The following is a 14,068-nucleotide window of genomic DNA, read 5'->3' as shown; positions in this document are numbered from 1 at the left end:
AATGTCTCTGTCTCTCCACGTGTCTGTCCAGCGTGTGTGTCTCTCGAAGGCACAGCTCCACCACTGCCTTCTCAACCTGAGGATCAATCAGCTAACAGCTCTCACCTGCGCTGATTGATCCTCTGCGGTGCAGGTGAAAGTGCTCTCCCATCCCCCTCACCTCCACAGCTTGGTTTGCAGGAAAAGTCAAGCAACGAAGAAATGTCAATAGGGGAAAACTGGCACGCACTATCAATTTACGAAGACAAGGCATTCATCGATAGAACACAGATGTAGAACAATACTGCAGGTGAAGAACCCGTCATGAATCTGACGTTTTCTTAGCAAACGTATTCGATTTAAGAAAATTTGTGAACGAGGCCCAATCATCCTAATTTAAGAATGGATTTCCTTTCACCTTAAATGTAATCCAACAAATCCATGATCCAATAAAATCTAATTATGACAATTGTTGACTTTATGGAAATTAAAAATAAAGTTTCATTTATTACCCAGCCATGATAAAAAGCAAATTGTTTTGTAATTGTGAAGTAACAAAGCAAATCCTCAAGCACTCATTTTGTTTATTTTTTTTGTGTATAGGACTTTTGCATTGTGTTGTTGTTTTACATTTCTTCATGCAAAAGTTCAAAATGTGTCTAAAAAATAACGCTGAATGTGAATAAACTCACTGCAACAAGTGTTAATGATGGATTCAAAATTTTTCCAGAGATAAAGTCGCTTGATCTTTTTTTAAGTGCACGGTGACCACTGTGACAACAAGCAGAGATGTTCCTCCTCCCTCCACAGATGAAATGGATTTCATTTTCCACATGGCTTCATTTTATGATGGGAGGCTAACTGATACAATTTATAACCCACTTCCTTTCCCAGACCATGGCGGTGCACCCATTCAGCAGACGCCCGCTGCCGAAGCCTGTCTGCATCCTGCAGCTCCAACTCCATTCATTAGTGTTCACACACTGCAGCCTTGAGTGCTCCGCTAAATGCTACCATGTGTGACGAGGGCAAATGAGAGCAGGGGGAAAAAGGTGGTGTTAGGGTGTGGGAGATGTCCGTGGATAAAACACTAATTTATTCAACCTATAGTGAGGGTGTTTTCTACCAGAATGATCCATCGCAGCATCATCAAAGCTGTGATGTTTGTCAGTGGAAAAGCAAAATCTTTAACCACTATTTTTACAAAAGAATCCATATCAGCCTTCCTGCCACTTCACAATCAAAGTTTAGGTTTAGAGTTTGCAACAGGAACAGCCTGTCAAAACCAACTCTGACTCTTGGTAGATCACACATTCACACGTTCTTGACCAATCCAGCCCGACCTCCTCCAAACAAGGGTTGGACTCCTTTATCTCTCTGTTGACTCTCCTTTCTCTCTGATCTCATTAAGTAGACTCACATAGACTCAACTTCTGTTGCCTGGAGCCAATTGGCATCACTTTGCCTCTATTTGCATATTTCCATTCCCTCTGTACCCACTCATGGCTGTAACCTTTACTTAAGCATTGAATACAAATGGCCTCCTTTGTCATTCTCTAGCAATTCACTGATTTCTGGCCGATGACTTTGACCTCTTCCTGATGACTGATATAAGCTGTGTCCTAATTCAGGGGCCGTGGTCTGTGTGGTCCAAGAAGGAAGCGGCCTTCCTGTGCTGCAAAGATCGCAAAAGGCTGAGATGAAGTGAGACAGTCTGTGGTGGATTCCTACGATCAGTGTCAACTGTCACATCCATCCACCGATGCCTTGTTTCTAATCATCTCTCTTTGTCACTTCAGATCCAGTCACTGTCACAAGCCACTAATCACCTAATTCCCTTCACCTGAGTCTCCCCACACACACACACACACACAAACACACACTCACCTGCTCCCCATTCCCTCATTAGCTCATCTGTGTATTATACTGGTCAGATAGTCTAGTGTGTTCCTCTTATATTCTGTATTCTTGCCTGTTCCTGACCTGACTACTACCCCGTTTGGATTTTGGATTCCCTTCTTGCCTGCCCCTTCAGATTTGTTTGCTATACGGACTGATATCCTGGTGTTGACCTCTGTCTGTCTTTTCTCTGCTCTGTCGGCGAATAAACCACGTTGCCCACACTAACACTGTCTGTTGTTGTGCTCTTGGGTTCAATTCTAGAACATTTTGATGCCGCTTGTTTTTTTTTTTACTTTTTAACCTTGTCTTGCCAGAGATTACCACTTTAAAAACAGGTGCAATGAATTGTGGGACAGGTTGGCCCAAGAGGGATCTGCCCATTGTAGACTTTGTTTCTCTGGGATAAAAGGAAGCCACATTTGGAGGAGCTTTTGAAATGGGGAAGCCTTGTTGCAGTGTCCCACTGTCTTCAAATGCAGCCTCCAAAGAATGCATCTCCTGAATTGAGACACAGCCATAGTAATCTCCACAGCTGTCACATGCCATTTAGCTGTCTTACAGCCCTATCATCTTGAAGTGTTGAATGCTTTGAGTGAGAGCTGACTCCTTTAGACTCGGGCTAGATGTTCGGACAGTACAGCCTTGTTAGGGCATGGACATCTCGAATTTGGTGCCATGGCGGAAACGAATGGAAAAGTGGCTTTTTGGACCCCATTGTGTTCTACAGGATTTGTTGAATGTGAGTATGGTCAGAAGAATCTACCAGAGACGCAGCAAAAAGTTGCTTTTCATCCTCCATGAAGGAAGACCTATGCTAACTACTGCACATCAAATCTTATGCTTTAATAGTCAAATTGAAATTCAGTTTTCATGGGATGTGGGTCGGGGTAGAAACAATTAATTTTAGGATCCAAGAATTTCGTTTCGCTTACTGTAACAATGCAAGAGAGATTTTCATTAATGAAAGAATAATTCATGGACCTTGATTTTAAAGTGTTCAGGAAGCAGATTTTTACTTTCTATTGTGTGTGAGCAATTTAGTGCTGTTAGATCTGTGATCAATTCCTGACATTGATCATTGGAATCAAATCTTTCCTTTATAAATAAAGGCTGCTCACTGCTGTTTTACATACTCTATGAATGACAGTATGGAGAAGCACAGCTTTTTCCTTTTATGAGCACTATGGAGCATCTCTACTGAGTGAGCCTTGACAGCTTTGCCAGCAAAGAGTTAAACACTCTGCCACTCTGGGATGAGCGGAGCAGAAATAAGGTTGGAAATAAAAGGGAGGGCTTTGTGCTGTTCTGCCCTTATTCTCTACATTTTTGTCTTTATCAATTCTGCTATTGTGACTTTATAAGTTGCTTTGTGTGCGGTGATGAATTGACGAAAAGTCTGTGGATTAGACTGACATTAGGTTCATATCAGGGACTTTGGGATTTGTTTTTAGGATCTGTGAAACCATCTCTCCATCCACATGATACTACAACATGAAGTACACCTATACTAGACTATAAAAGACACTGTGGTGTATGTCAGTGCTGATTCTTTTTGATTCCTTTTTAAAAAACATGTGGTGAACAGAACACATTCTACATAGGCCTTTGTTCATTAGCACAGTGTTGTGAAGCAGAAAAGAACAAGGCTCTGGTAGCTAGCAGAAGTTGTCACTTTATAGGGAGACTGTTCTATGTGCATGTGCAAGGTTGTAGTTTCCGGCGGGGTCATGCATTAACCCCATCCGACACTGTGCACTGGAATGAGAGTGGTTTGAGGTTTATTGTGGGGTGGTGGTGCTGCTGCTGCTGCTGGGGCCGATATAAAGCAGCCTATCAAAGCCGGAGAGAGCTAAATGACGTTTTTATGGCTTGCAGCTCCCAGGGCCTCACAGCACCTCCCAACTACCTCAGCACTGTTCCCACACAGCCACAAATCAGAGGCGAGTTATGCATTCACACCAAGAGGTGGCCTGCACCAGCGAAAGGAGGGGGGGGTCCGGTGGATTCCTGGAGTGTGAGAGAATGCTGGGGGGTGGGGGGGGGGGCTGGAGGGCCCTGTGTCATGTTTCACTCACTTATTACCAATCTGCTTTCGCTGGCTCTCTGATGTGGGCGCTCGCACCAGTGACACAAAACGGCATCTAATTATCTGCTACATGTGAACGCGCAGACGTGGAAGAACTGCAGCCGGCCTCGGAATTTCTCACCAAGAGCACCAGAGATAACTCACGTCACGTTTCACCCCTCCTGTATTTACAAGACATGACTTTTGCCACAGTTCTCATCAGGCGTGCTGGCCACGAGCAAAGTTGATGCTGCAGCAGCCATGCACGCAGATGTTCCAGGTCTCCGAGAAGCATCATTCCATCACCTAAACTTTCAACAAAGCCAGTATGAAAAACACAACAGAGACCCAAAACATGGGACCCACATACTCGTCAGTTGTGACTCATGTGTCAGGAGCAAAGCTGTAAAACCTCTTTAAAGGGAAGAGCTTGGCTGGGCGGTCAACAAAGCATGGAACTGTACTTTGACACAGGAGCCTGCTGGGTACTTTTTACTGTTTCCCACTGTCAGTTTGCCAACTTCATCCTTTCCTTGATACAAATTAAGTTGGTTTCACATGTAAACTTAACCAAACCTTAACCATAACGCTGTAGACCAGAAACCAAATGTCCAAATGTCACAAATGTCCTTTGTTATGGAACGAGAGGGCACTGACAAGCAATGTTAGTGTCATTCTGCAGATAGTGGTGAAACATGACAAGATCCTAGTGTGTGTGTGTGTGTGTGTGTGTGTGTGTGTGTGTGTGTGTGTGTGTGTGTGTGTGTGTGTGTGTGTGTGTTTGTATGTGCGTGAGATTTTGGAGGATGTTTTTCGTAGGTTTCCAAAATCTTTATCAGTATGTGGCCTGAAATTAGCAAACAACATCCATTTAAAGTACATGTAATTCATCCTCTATGTGTGTGTTGCATCTGTGTGTAGTTGTCCATGCACAATCATAGAGTTTCTTACCTGAGCAGGCCTTTTCTGGACGACTTGTTGTGGCTGCAAAAGAGAAGATGGCTAAAGGTTAGTCATGTGTCTCCACTTTCTGTCAACATGGGCGAGAATAAGTTCAAGCATCAGACGTTTTATTTACCAGAACATGTCACATAGTGGCTCAAAGAAAACTTAGAATTTAGGCCTGGCTGGTATAAAGATTCAAGTGGAAATGAAAGCCAGCCATAAAATAGCATCACACAGGACGATGTAGAATGCACAGTGTTTATAGGTCTGCTATAAACAATGAATGTATTGTATAATGATTATAATGAAATACAATAACACTATTAGGCCTTGTGCACACTTATGCTTCATGTTTTTCAAGGTGATGAATAAATCTGATTATTTTATTGAATATGAATATTTGCCCAGTTCAGATGGAATAAGCTTATATGGTAAGTGTTTGCAAAGGTGTTGATTATAGTATTACTACACAATTTTGCATTGTCTTGTCAGTGTACTTTCAGTGAGGTCCATAGTACAACATGTTTGTCATGATCGCATATCATGAGTCCAAAATTTGGGCCTGTACATATAGTGTGTGTTGAACTTTGGTTTAGTAAATACTACTCTTCCTGCAGGTCATGGACAAAGTCACACTCAATATCTAGCTATGACAAATTGAAAAGGTTACACCGATAAAGTTAAATGTTGCCTGATCTTGAGACGGTCATTGAAATTTCACAATATCACATTTTAAATAAATACTGCAAATTTGTGATAGACTCATTAATAGACTCCCATTGGTGCACAAAAGTGTTGAGTTGTACTCAAGCTGCTTTAATAAATGGACTGAACTCTGGATAATCTTGTGAAATGATCCGGAGGGCCTGTATATGAGAACGCAAATGTCTGAGTCGGTTGCTGCGGACATTCTCTGGAGTTTTTCCTGCCAGCGATCTAGTAAAATCTCCACAGAATGTCAAAGTGAGAGAGAAAATCTCTAGAGAAACAGTCCATTTGATTTGGCAGGCACCTACTACTGCCCTCCATCTTCACTGGCATTGTGGTGACTCACGAAGTTCCCCCACCCAACCCTTACTGGCAAATGCACAAGATCCACAAATGCGCGAATGAGGATTTGTACTCACAATACTATGTTATTAAATGTGAATTCGTGCAAAGAAACAAATGTACATTTAATTCAGTTGTGCACAAATATAATTTATAAATCCTATACAAGTCATGTAACTAATATTTGCACAATACTTTGACGTAAAAATCTTTTAGATCCACCATCGATGTAGAACACCATGTAGACACAACCTGGATTTGTATTTGACTGAGGTCCTGTTTCCTTTTGGCCTTTGACAGCACGCACAGGAAGTAGCTCTGGACCGGAGCTGAACAGCTGAGCACTCCAGCAGCTCCGAGAATGTAATAGGGAAAATTTAGAGTCCCTGGTGCTTGTAAGCCCAACCAGCTGCCGGCCTTAAGAAGAGAGTTCCATGTCCCTAATCCCCCACGCCCACCAGATCAGTTCAAACAGCTGGTGTTTTCTTTGCCAGCTCTGGCTGGAATGTCAGTAGGCTCAAACACAGTAATGGAGTCGATGTCAACACCGGATGGGCCTTGCATTAGGAATGCAAGCAGCGGTGAAGGAATGATTTGGAATATTGTGCACAAAGACAAGACGATTCTGACCTTCTGAGCACTGTCAGTATATTTATAAGAGATTTTTTTTATCTCTTATAAAAAAAATTGAAAAAAGATAAAACTGGGATTTGAATTTGGATTCCTGTGCACTTATTCCTAGTAGTACTCATTCCTAACTACTCCTGTATACACACACACAAACACACGTATAATTTACATCAAAGCAATCATCGATCAGCAAAGTTAGGATTTTGACTTGCCTGTCCCAGTCAGAACAGAACAATCAGTCCTAACCTAATCTTTATATACAGTCTATGGTCCTAACTCGACATAATAATAAAGTTAATCTTGAAATTGACATTTAGAAGGTTGAATGTAAAACAATGGACCCTTCTCCCCTCTAGAAGGGGAGCCGCCACCAAGTTTGTGCAAATGGAGGCCAAGGAAGGAGAACATGTCGTCTGTGCCGATAGTCACGTAGTTGTCCATGCTGCATGGCACGTTCCAATCATTATTTCTGTTGAGTGCATAATGGCAGTGTTTTGGGACATCATTACCTTGTCGAGATTAACACACTACACCAGTGAGTACACTGTGTACCCAGTGTACTACATGTATGTGGATTTTATTTGTGAAATAAATAGTACAGAACTAAAGTTTGTGAATTTAGACCAAATCCCACAATTTCAAATATTCCTTTGGGTTAACCTCGATAATGATGTCATCTCTCCACAATTTCAAATAAACTCAAATTTGGCTTTATTATTAATATCATAGGTGACCACCTTAGTACCAGCATCAGTGAGAAATCCCTTTTTGACACATTATGTAATATAACAAAACAAAAATGACCCAGACAGTGCTGGCTACAAAATAAGTACGCAAGTGTTTCAGTCAATACTTCCAAAGTAACAACAGGTGTACAATACGCTTTGAAGAGTCAAACGAAATAACCATAAAGACAAAGAGTCATCAATGTTTACAGTCTGTAAGTAATAAAATCTACAGCTGCAGTGCATCTGGGACAAAGTTTTCCAAAATATCAGTGAAACCTACTCTTTACGTACAGAAGCCACTCCTGCTAGTAACCTCCCATTCCGCCAGCCCACAGCCCTCTTCGTCTGTTACACAAAAGGGAAAGCATTGTCTTTCAGAGTTTCTGGCAGATCTCTGATGTTGCTGGGTCCACTGTGGGCAGCTTCAACCACTTCAATATATAAAACTAAATTGGGAGCATTATGGTGGAAGCCAGCTGAAAGCCAATCAGTGGCTCCAAGAATGCAGCGCTGCAGGCTCTCGGCTCTACAACCACACAGCAGCCTCCTTCCAGAAGTCTTCCTCTGATTAAAGAGAGAAAATTGCCTCCGCTCCGCTGAGCACCTTGTACAGACCACCATTCACAAAAGCCCCACCCATCACGAGAGGTGGGCCCCTCGCCCTGCTCCCTCTCCATCACCACAGTGGCTGTCCACAACACTTTTCACTGTGGCTGAGAGTGACTGACTTACTTTATGGGTTCTCAAACTAGTCCCATATATGCTGCAGTGGTGTCATCACAGCTTCCCGTAGATCAGCACAATCCACAATTCAAAAGTAATGAATCTAAAGTACAGGATGAACAAACGACTTGGTCAATAGGATAATTGGATGGCTGTTGATGTCTTCCACTTCACAAAGAACCGTGTGAAGGCCTTCTTTATACAAGTGCACATTCAAAGACCCAGGACTTTACCACGTTTCCTGAAAGTGCCACTCCAGTGTGGACTGCTCAAATGGGCAGGCGGGTACACTTCACTTCCTCTGCTCCTCACTTCAAATCCTAAACAAATCAGCATCTTCCATTGCTTGCCCAGTCTAGTGAAATGGATTCTGACAGTATCACCACTGGCCCTTTTAAGAATCTGTTCATCAGTCCGAATGATGAACTGGTAAGATCCAAGCACTTTAGGAGCTGAGCATTAAGACATCTTAATAATAACCATCCTTTTATAAGCTGGTAATGGCCATTCGCTTACTTGCTGGGTTTGTGATTTCACAGGGTCAAAAGTTTCATTAACTCTGCAAAGCACCTGCATCTTTGCATCACTCTCAAGCAAAAAATAATGTTTCAAATGAGGCCAAGACCCCTTTGTCTTGGAATGTTCCCCCTGCCCACTTGGGTATAAGCCTCGGGAAGTTCTGTTATCTTCTTTTCAGGTTCACGTTTCATTAATTTGTGCTTTGCCATCAATGAGCAGCCTCTAATTTAAGATGAACAGAAGTTCTAGTGGCAGCAGACTTTCTTCCTGAAAGATTTGTGTGATCAGGTTGCCATGATTACTCAACATTTTGTATTGCATCTGTCTTGACTATGGAAGCAGTTGGTGCTTGAGGTTCATCTGCTGAATGCAAATCTTCATTCACTGCAGCATCATAAGCTTGAACTAGTTGTCGTTGAGCAATTCCTTGTGTTCACTCAACCACCGCTTAACATCCTCCTCAAATGTGTGGCTGTATTCCACAATGCTGGCAAATCCTTGTGTTAGTTGGTTCCCCCTTTGGGATAAAAGAAGTCAACATATCATTTTCACAAAATTGTGAATTCTTTCTTTTTGCATTTTTATTTCTGATATTGAGGTTTTGTAGAAGCTTTTCAGTTTTGATCTAGAGTATATTTTATTATTGTATGGACAGGCAGTCAATGCATGCAATCACCTTTCTAAGTAGAGCAAATAGAGAAAATAGAAACTCCACAGCTGCAGCAAAAATAAATCCTGCAAGCAGTGTAGTGCACACACAAGCTTGCATGCAATGATCAGAACAATTAGCAAGTTGCATCATTCTGAGTTTCATGCACCACAAGTTCCTAGGTTCACTTATCTGTTTGTTCATTCTCAATGTGAAATATAACCAGTCCGTTCAGCCTCTCTCTCGCTTCACTCCAAGTTCAAGTTTCAGGTTTCTGAGGTGAATGACTGCTCTGCAGCCACAAGTGGGTTTTTCAAAAACAACACAAAGGTCGTTCAGACATTAATGAAGTTAGAACTACCTAAGTAAACATATAACCACCAACCACGAGCCATACCATGCATGAACTTGGTCACACAATATTGTGGATGTGTTTTGATTTAGGGTTGCATCAAATCAGTTCTGCATTGTTATAGTTGTACAGTAACAACTATGGTATATATGTTGTGAAAGAAACTACTCCACTGTGAAGCCAATAACTAAGTTGTACATTTGTAGTGCCAATCCAAGAACCAGACCTGAGCTTGGGTCTCGATATGACCTGATGTCAGGGACCAGAATTGTATTTCCCCACGTGGGTTCTGATGATGGGTCTCCAGGATGTAGGTTGATCCCACCAAAGCTGTCCAACAAATCAGTTACCTGCCAGTCGGTATAACTTTGTGTTTACTCCTCGTGGTTTGTTTGTAAAAAGTCAGTCAAAACCCGGAACCAGAACTAAAAGGCAACAAGTAAAATAAACAAATGAAAAGCGCTGTGAACGACAGTCTGCACAGGAGGCGTTTCAGCTGCATCTCAAGTGTCAAGCTCTTCTGATGGAACACATTCCTATTTTAAACAACCCTGCTGTCTACACAGGCCTTGTAATGGCTCATGTTTTCCTCACACTCAAAGCACATAAACATGATCTGAAGTGTATATTCACACTTCAAGTTCACTTTTATTCCCTTTCACACTCATAACTACATAGAGGGTTTATGGTCCATTCTTGGTGTGCTATCAGCTTATCTGCTTATTTACGTCTCTTCGGGACATGTGACGTGATATCAGCGTGCATTTTGGCTGACAACTGCATGAAGATCTTATTTGTAGGGGATAGAACAGATGTAGACAATGTTTCATGTTTGCAAACCTCAGATCTCCAAAGTACTAAACATTACATCGTTAATGTGCATATTGTTCATTCTATTCTATTCTATTCTATTTTCCAAATGCTAATGTTCCTGTGTCGACACCTTCTATTGCACGTAAAACATAAACAAAGTATTTGATAAATCCACCCGTGTACCTGACTGTGTAGGATATGTGTAGTATACATATGTAAGTGTTCCTGCTCTGCTGTCCTTGCAGTCTGAGCATTAATTAGCCCATAAAATAGGCACTGCTGCTGTTTGCTCTGGTTAACCGTTAGCGGGCCGGCTAACCTTTGGACCTCCTTTGAAGCCAAATGGATCATTTGACCCACTAAGTTCAACCTTCCATCCACAAACACAGGTCTGCGGGGATGAAACGCCTGGCTTCAGATGAAATGCCGTGTAGAGTACGAGGCAGTTAAAACCTGGAATGCTTTTAACACCGAAATTGTTAAAATGTAACAACTTTGCCTTATAGAGCACTTAGGTGGGTAAACATTCGACTCATCTGGCAGGTTTGTAAAACATCTGGGAAGTCAGCGTCTGCTGCACTGAACTGTCAGTCTGTGAAACCGATTTTTAATGGAGGATACAGGGTGCCAAAAGAAAAATTATTAAATGGTTAAGTTTATAACTGCAGTTATGATTACATAACTGATACATTTATAGCACTAAACATTTACATTTAAATGACACTAATAAGAACTAATTGTTAGTAATGGACCAATGGACCAATAACTAAATGTATTGAGTATTCTAGTTTGGGTTGTACGTTCTTTCTCCGGGGGGGCAGAGGCATAGTTGAAGTAATATAGAGAAAGAAGTAAAGTTCTTCATACTGTGTAATAAGCATTGTGATCTAATATTAAAGGAGTAATAGACAACTGATAATTGATTAAAGTAATACAAGTAAAGCTCTTCTTGCTGAGGAATTAATAATGTAATACAAATACAGCAACTCTGATTATACAAATATAACAAGTAACATTCTTTGTACCCAATAAAATAAGTAAGGTAAATGAAAGTAACTGAATATTATGAGTATGAGTTATGAATAAAGTTATCGATTACTTTTAAGAGAGTGACATTCACTACTGACACAAACTGAACACATAAAATATGTGTTGAATTCTGATGACCGCATAAGACCGACTCTCTACTTTTTTACACATAATATCTAAATTCTAAAGGGCCACGGTCACTGAGCAAATTTATCCTCCCCACAGAAAGAACCTTGGCCCTGGGCCAAACCTATGGGAGTTTCTGCACCACAATCATACGGATCATAAGCTGTCTCCTTCCTTCTCTCACACATAGACACCCTCCTTCCTCTCTCTCGCTCACATGTGCATATGTTCTATTTCTCTTTTTCTTATTCTTAGAGGGTCATCGGCACATGGAGTCTTCTTCTACCCCTGATTGAAACAGCATTGAGGAGGAGGCGATAGCTGACGTACTTTGACCCATCATTCATACAAACGGGGGATAACAGCACACACCTTCGGGCATCGGTTGTTCAACATCGGCCTACTTTTACACTCCAGTGCACCTGAACCCTATCTCAAGAGAGACAGCAGCAGTCGCCAAGTGTCTGCTCATTGTGGGTTCTTTTGTTTTTTTTCTAGAATTTTGCAGGTCTCGACCTTATTATGTAAAGTTAAGGTAGTGATTTTGTGCTATACGCATATAACTAAATAATAAATCTAAAACTAAATAATATCTAAATCTGTTAAAGTTGCAGGGTTTTAGATGTTGTTAGAGAGTCCAACAAGAACTTTGCCTTTCTACGCTCTCTCATGGCGATCAGACAGCCACTTGTTCATACAGGTCTTCCTCTGAAGTTTCTAGTATTGATATCGAAAGGTTACGTAAAGGTTATGTGTTGATTTGGGGAATTTATGTTGACTCACATGCTGCTTAACCCTGGAGAGCACACAGAGGAAAACAATCCAAGAGAAAAAGAGCAAACATTCAGTGCAGTGGAAACTACACCCAAACACCACTACTGTGAAGAAGAACTGGGCCACCCAGTCGCTTTCCTCTGAAGCTAACCACACCAGCACTGGCCTCATTATCTTCCTGAAATTCTTTTGCCATTTTCTCGATGCAAGTTGCCCTTCTTCCACGTTGTCCACTGTGCAACACCCATAACCCTCTCCATTCTCAGACTCTAACACCCCCAACCCCCAGCCAATGCCCCACCGGAGTTATGAATTGCACCTATCAGGGTCCAACTAAATCCTGTGATTAGGGGGAATTTGCCGAAGGGAAAAATGTCTGTCGTTGCAAAGAATGTGGAAAATTCCTAGCAGACAAGCAGCCTTTTGTTGGGAGGGTTTTGGGGAGAAGGGGGGGGGTGCTCTGAAAAGAAAGAAAGGCGCAGACAAATTGGATCGGCTCCATTTAGGGAGTCTCTGCTGTTTGAAGTGAAATCTGTTCCCAAGTATCTCAAAGGGAAAGCGGAAGAAAAGTTGAGAAGAAAAAAATGGCAAAGTCTGTTCAGACTTTACAAATCCGCCTTTGCTTCTTGGTTATTGAATTTTACATTTACAGAATTAAAATACAAAAACACAAACATGCTTTTGTTCTGTTCAGTGTGTGTTATACGCTCAGCAGTCTTCAGGGGCTTGGAACCATTTAATCCAAACGCATGTGGCTGTTTCTCAGTGTGCATGTGTGGCTGCTTTCGAACAGGAAGGACTCTATCCATGGCACTCAGCTCTGCCTTGTTTTAACAGCGTTGCAGATGTTATGAATTAACCTGTAGTGTCTGGAACAGCTCACTTCCTGCCTCATAATAGTGGTAGCATATATAGTATAATGCCGTAAATATCCACATCTATTTAAGGAATTTGAAAGAACTGCATTGTGAAAGGAAGAGGGAAAAACTGCGAGCCATCGCTGCACAAGCTGCCAGGACAACACAGGACAGCCGTGAACCTTCCTGTGTAAAACAAACAGTGAATGCAGGGGTGCTTTAAGTAAGTGCTCTCCTACTTTAACTACACTGCAATGTTTATTTTTAGAGTTTGTGAGCGAGTTTGCTCATTTCACTACAATGTACCTGCAGTCACTCAGATTATAATTTGTTTTGTCAGCTGCTTTTATTGAGCTTCACCCATTTTTCAAAACCAGTTCACCTCCTGTTGCACAAATAATTTCTCACCCGCGTATGATTGTGTCTGACATATGAGTGTTAAACCCACAATGGTGGCGGCCTGCAGTTCCTCCACGAGGGATTTCTCAAGCAGATTCTTTTTCTCCACATGATTAATTTGCATTTAGTGTTTAAATTAACAACATCTTGTACGAAATAAATGTTTACTCTATTTGTTTCCACTGAAAACATGAAGCTACTGTATGAAAATAGTGAATGGACTGCTCGACTGCAGCGCTTTTTACTCTTTAACCATTCAAAGTGTTCCACTACTTGCCTTTCACCCATTTACACACACATACATTCGTACACACTCACACAACGGTGCAACCATCAGGGGCCACTTGGTCTTCATTATCTTGCCCAAGGACACTTTGACATGTGGTCTGGGGGAGGCGGGGATCAAACCGCCAACCTTCCGATTAGTGTCGGAACCACAGCCGCTCACACAATGCCCCATGTGTGCATGAAAATCGTCTCCCTAGGTATTAAAAGTAGAGATTCCACAGAAATTCTGTCAGGAATGCT

At 41.8% G+C, this 14,068-nt stretch overlaps 1 protein-coding gene and 1 long non-coding RNA gene across 2 annotated transcripts in view; one reads left to right on the top strand and one right to left on the bottom strand.

The window, feature by feature from the left end:
• hmga2 (high mobility group AT-hook 2) overlaps nt 1-14,068 on the bottom strand; it is a 37,310-nt gene that overhangs the window by 6,762 nt on the left and 16,480 nt on the right. The window contains exon 4 of the mRNA XM_020099789.2: nt 4,898-4,930. Coding sequence (XP_019955348.2) covers nt 4,898-4,930 — 33 coding nt within the window. The remainder of the gene's footprint in view (nt 1-4,897; nt 4,931-14,068) is intronic.
• The window catches only part of LOC109637440 (uncharacterized), a 29,030-nt gene continuing 21,924 nt past the window's right edge, over nt 6,963-14,068 (top strand). The window contains exon 1 of the long non-coding RNA XR_011240169.1: nt 6,963-13,364. This is a non-coding gene — a long non-coding RNA (uncharacterized lncRNA). The remainder of the gene's footprint in view (nt 13,365-14,068) is intronic.

Source organism: Paralichthys olivaceus, chromosome 23 (genome assembly GCF_024713975.1).
Source record: "Paralichthys olivaceus isolate ysfri-2021 chromosome 23, ASM2471397v2, whole genome shotgun sequence".
Taxonomy (NCBI): Eukaryota; Metazoa; Chordata; class Actinopteri; order Pleuronectiformes; family Paralichthyidae; genus Paralichthys; species Paralichthys olivaceus.
Note: the sequence above shows the minus strand (reverse complement) of the source record. Positions and strands in the feature narration are given on the sequence as shown.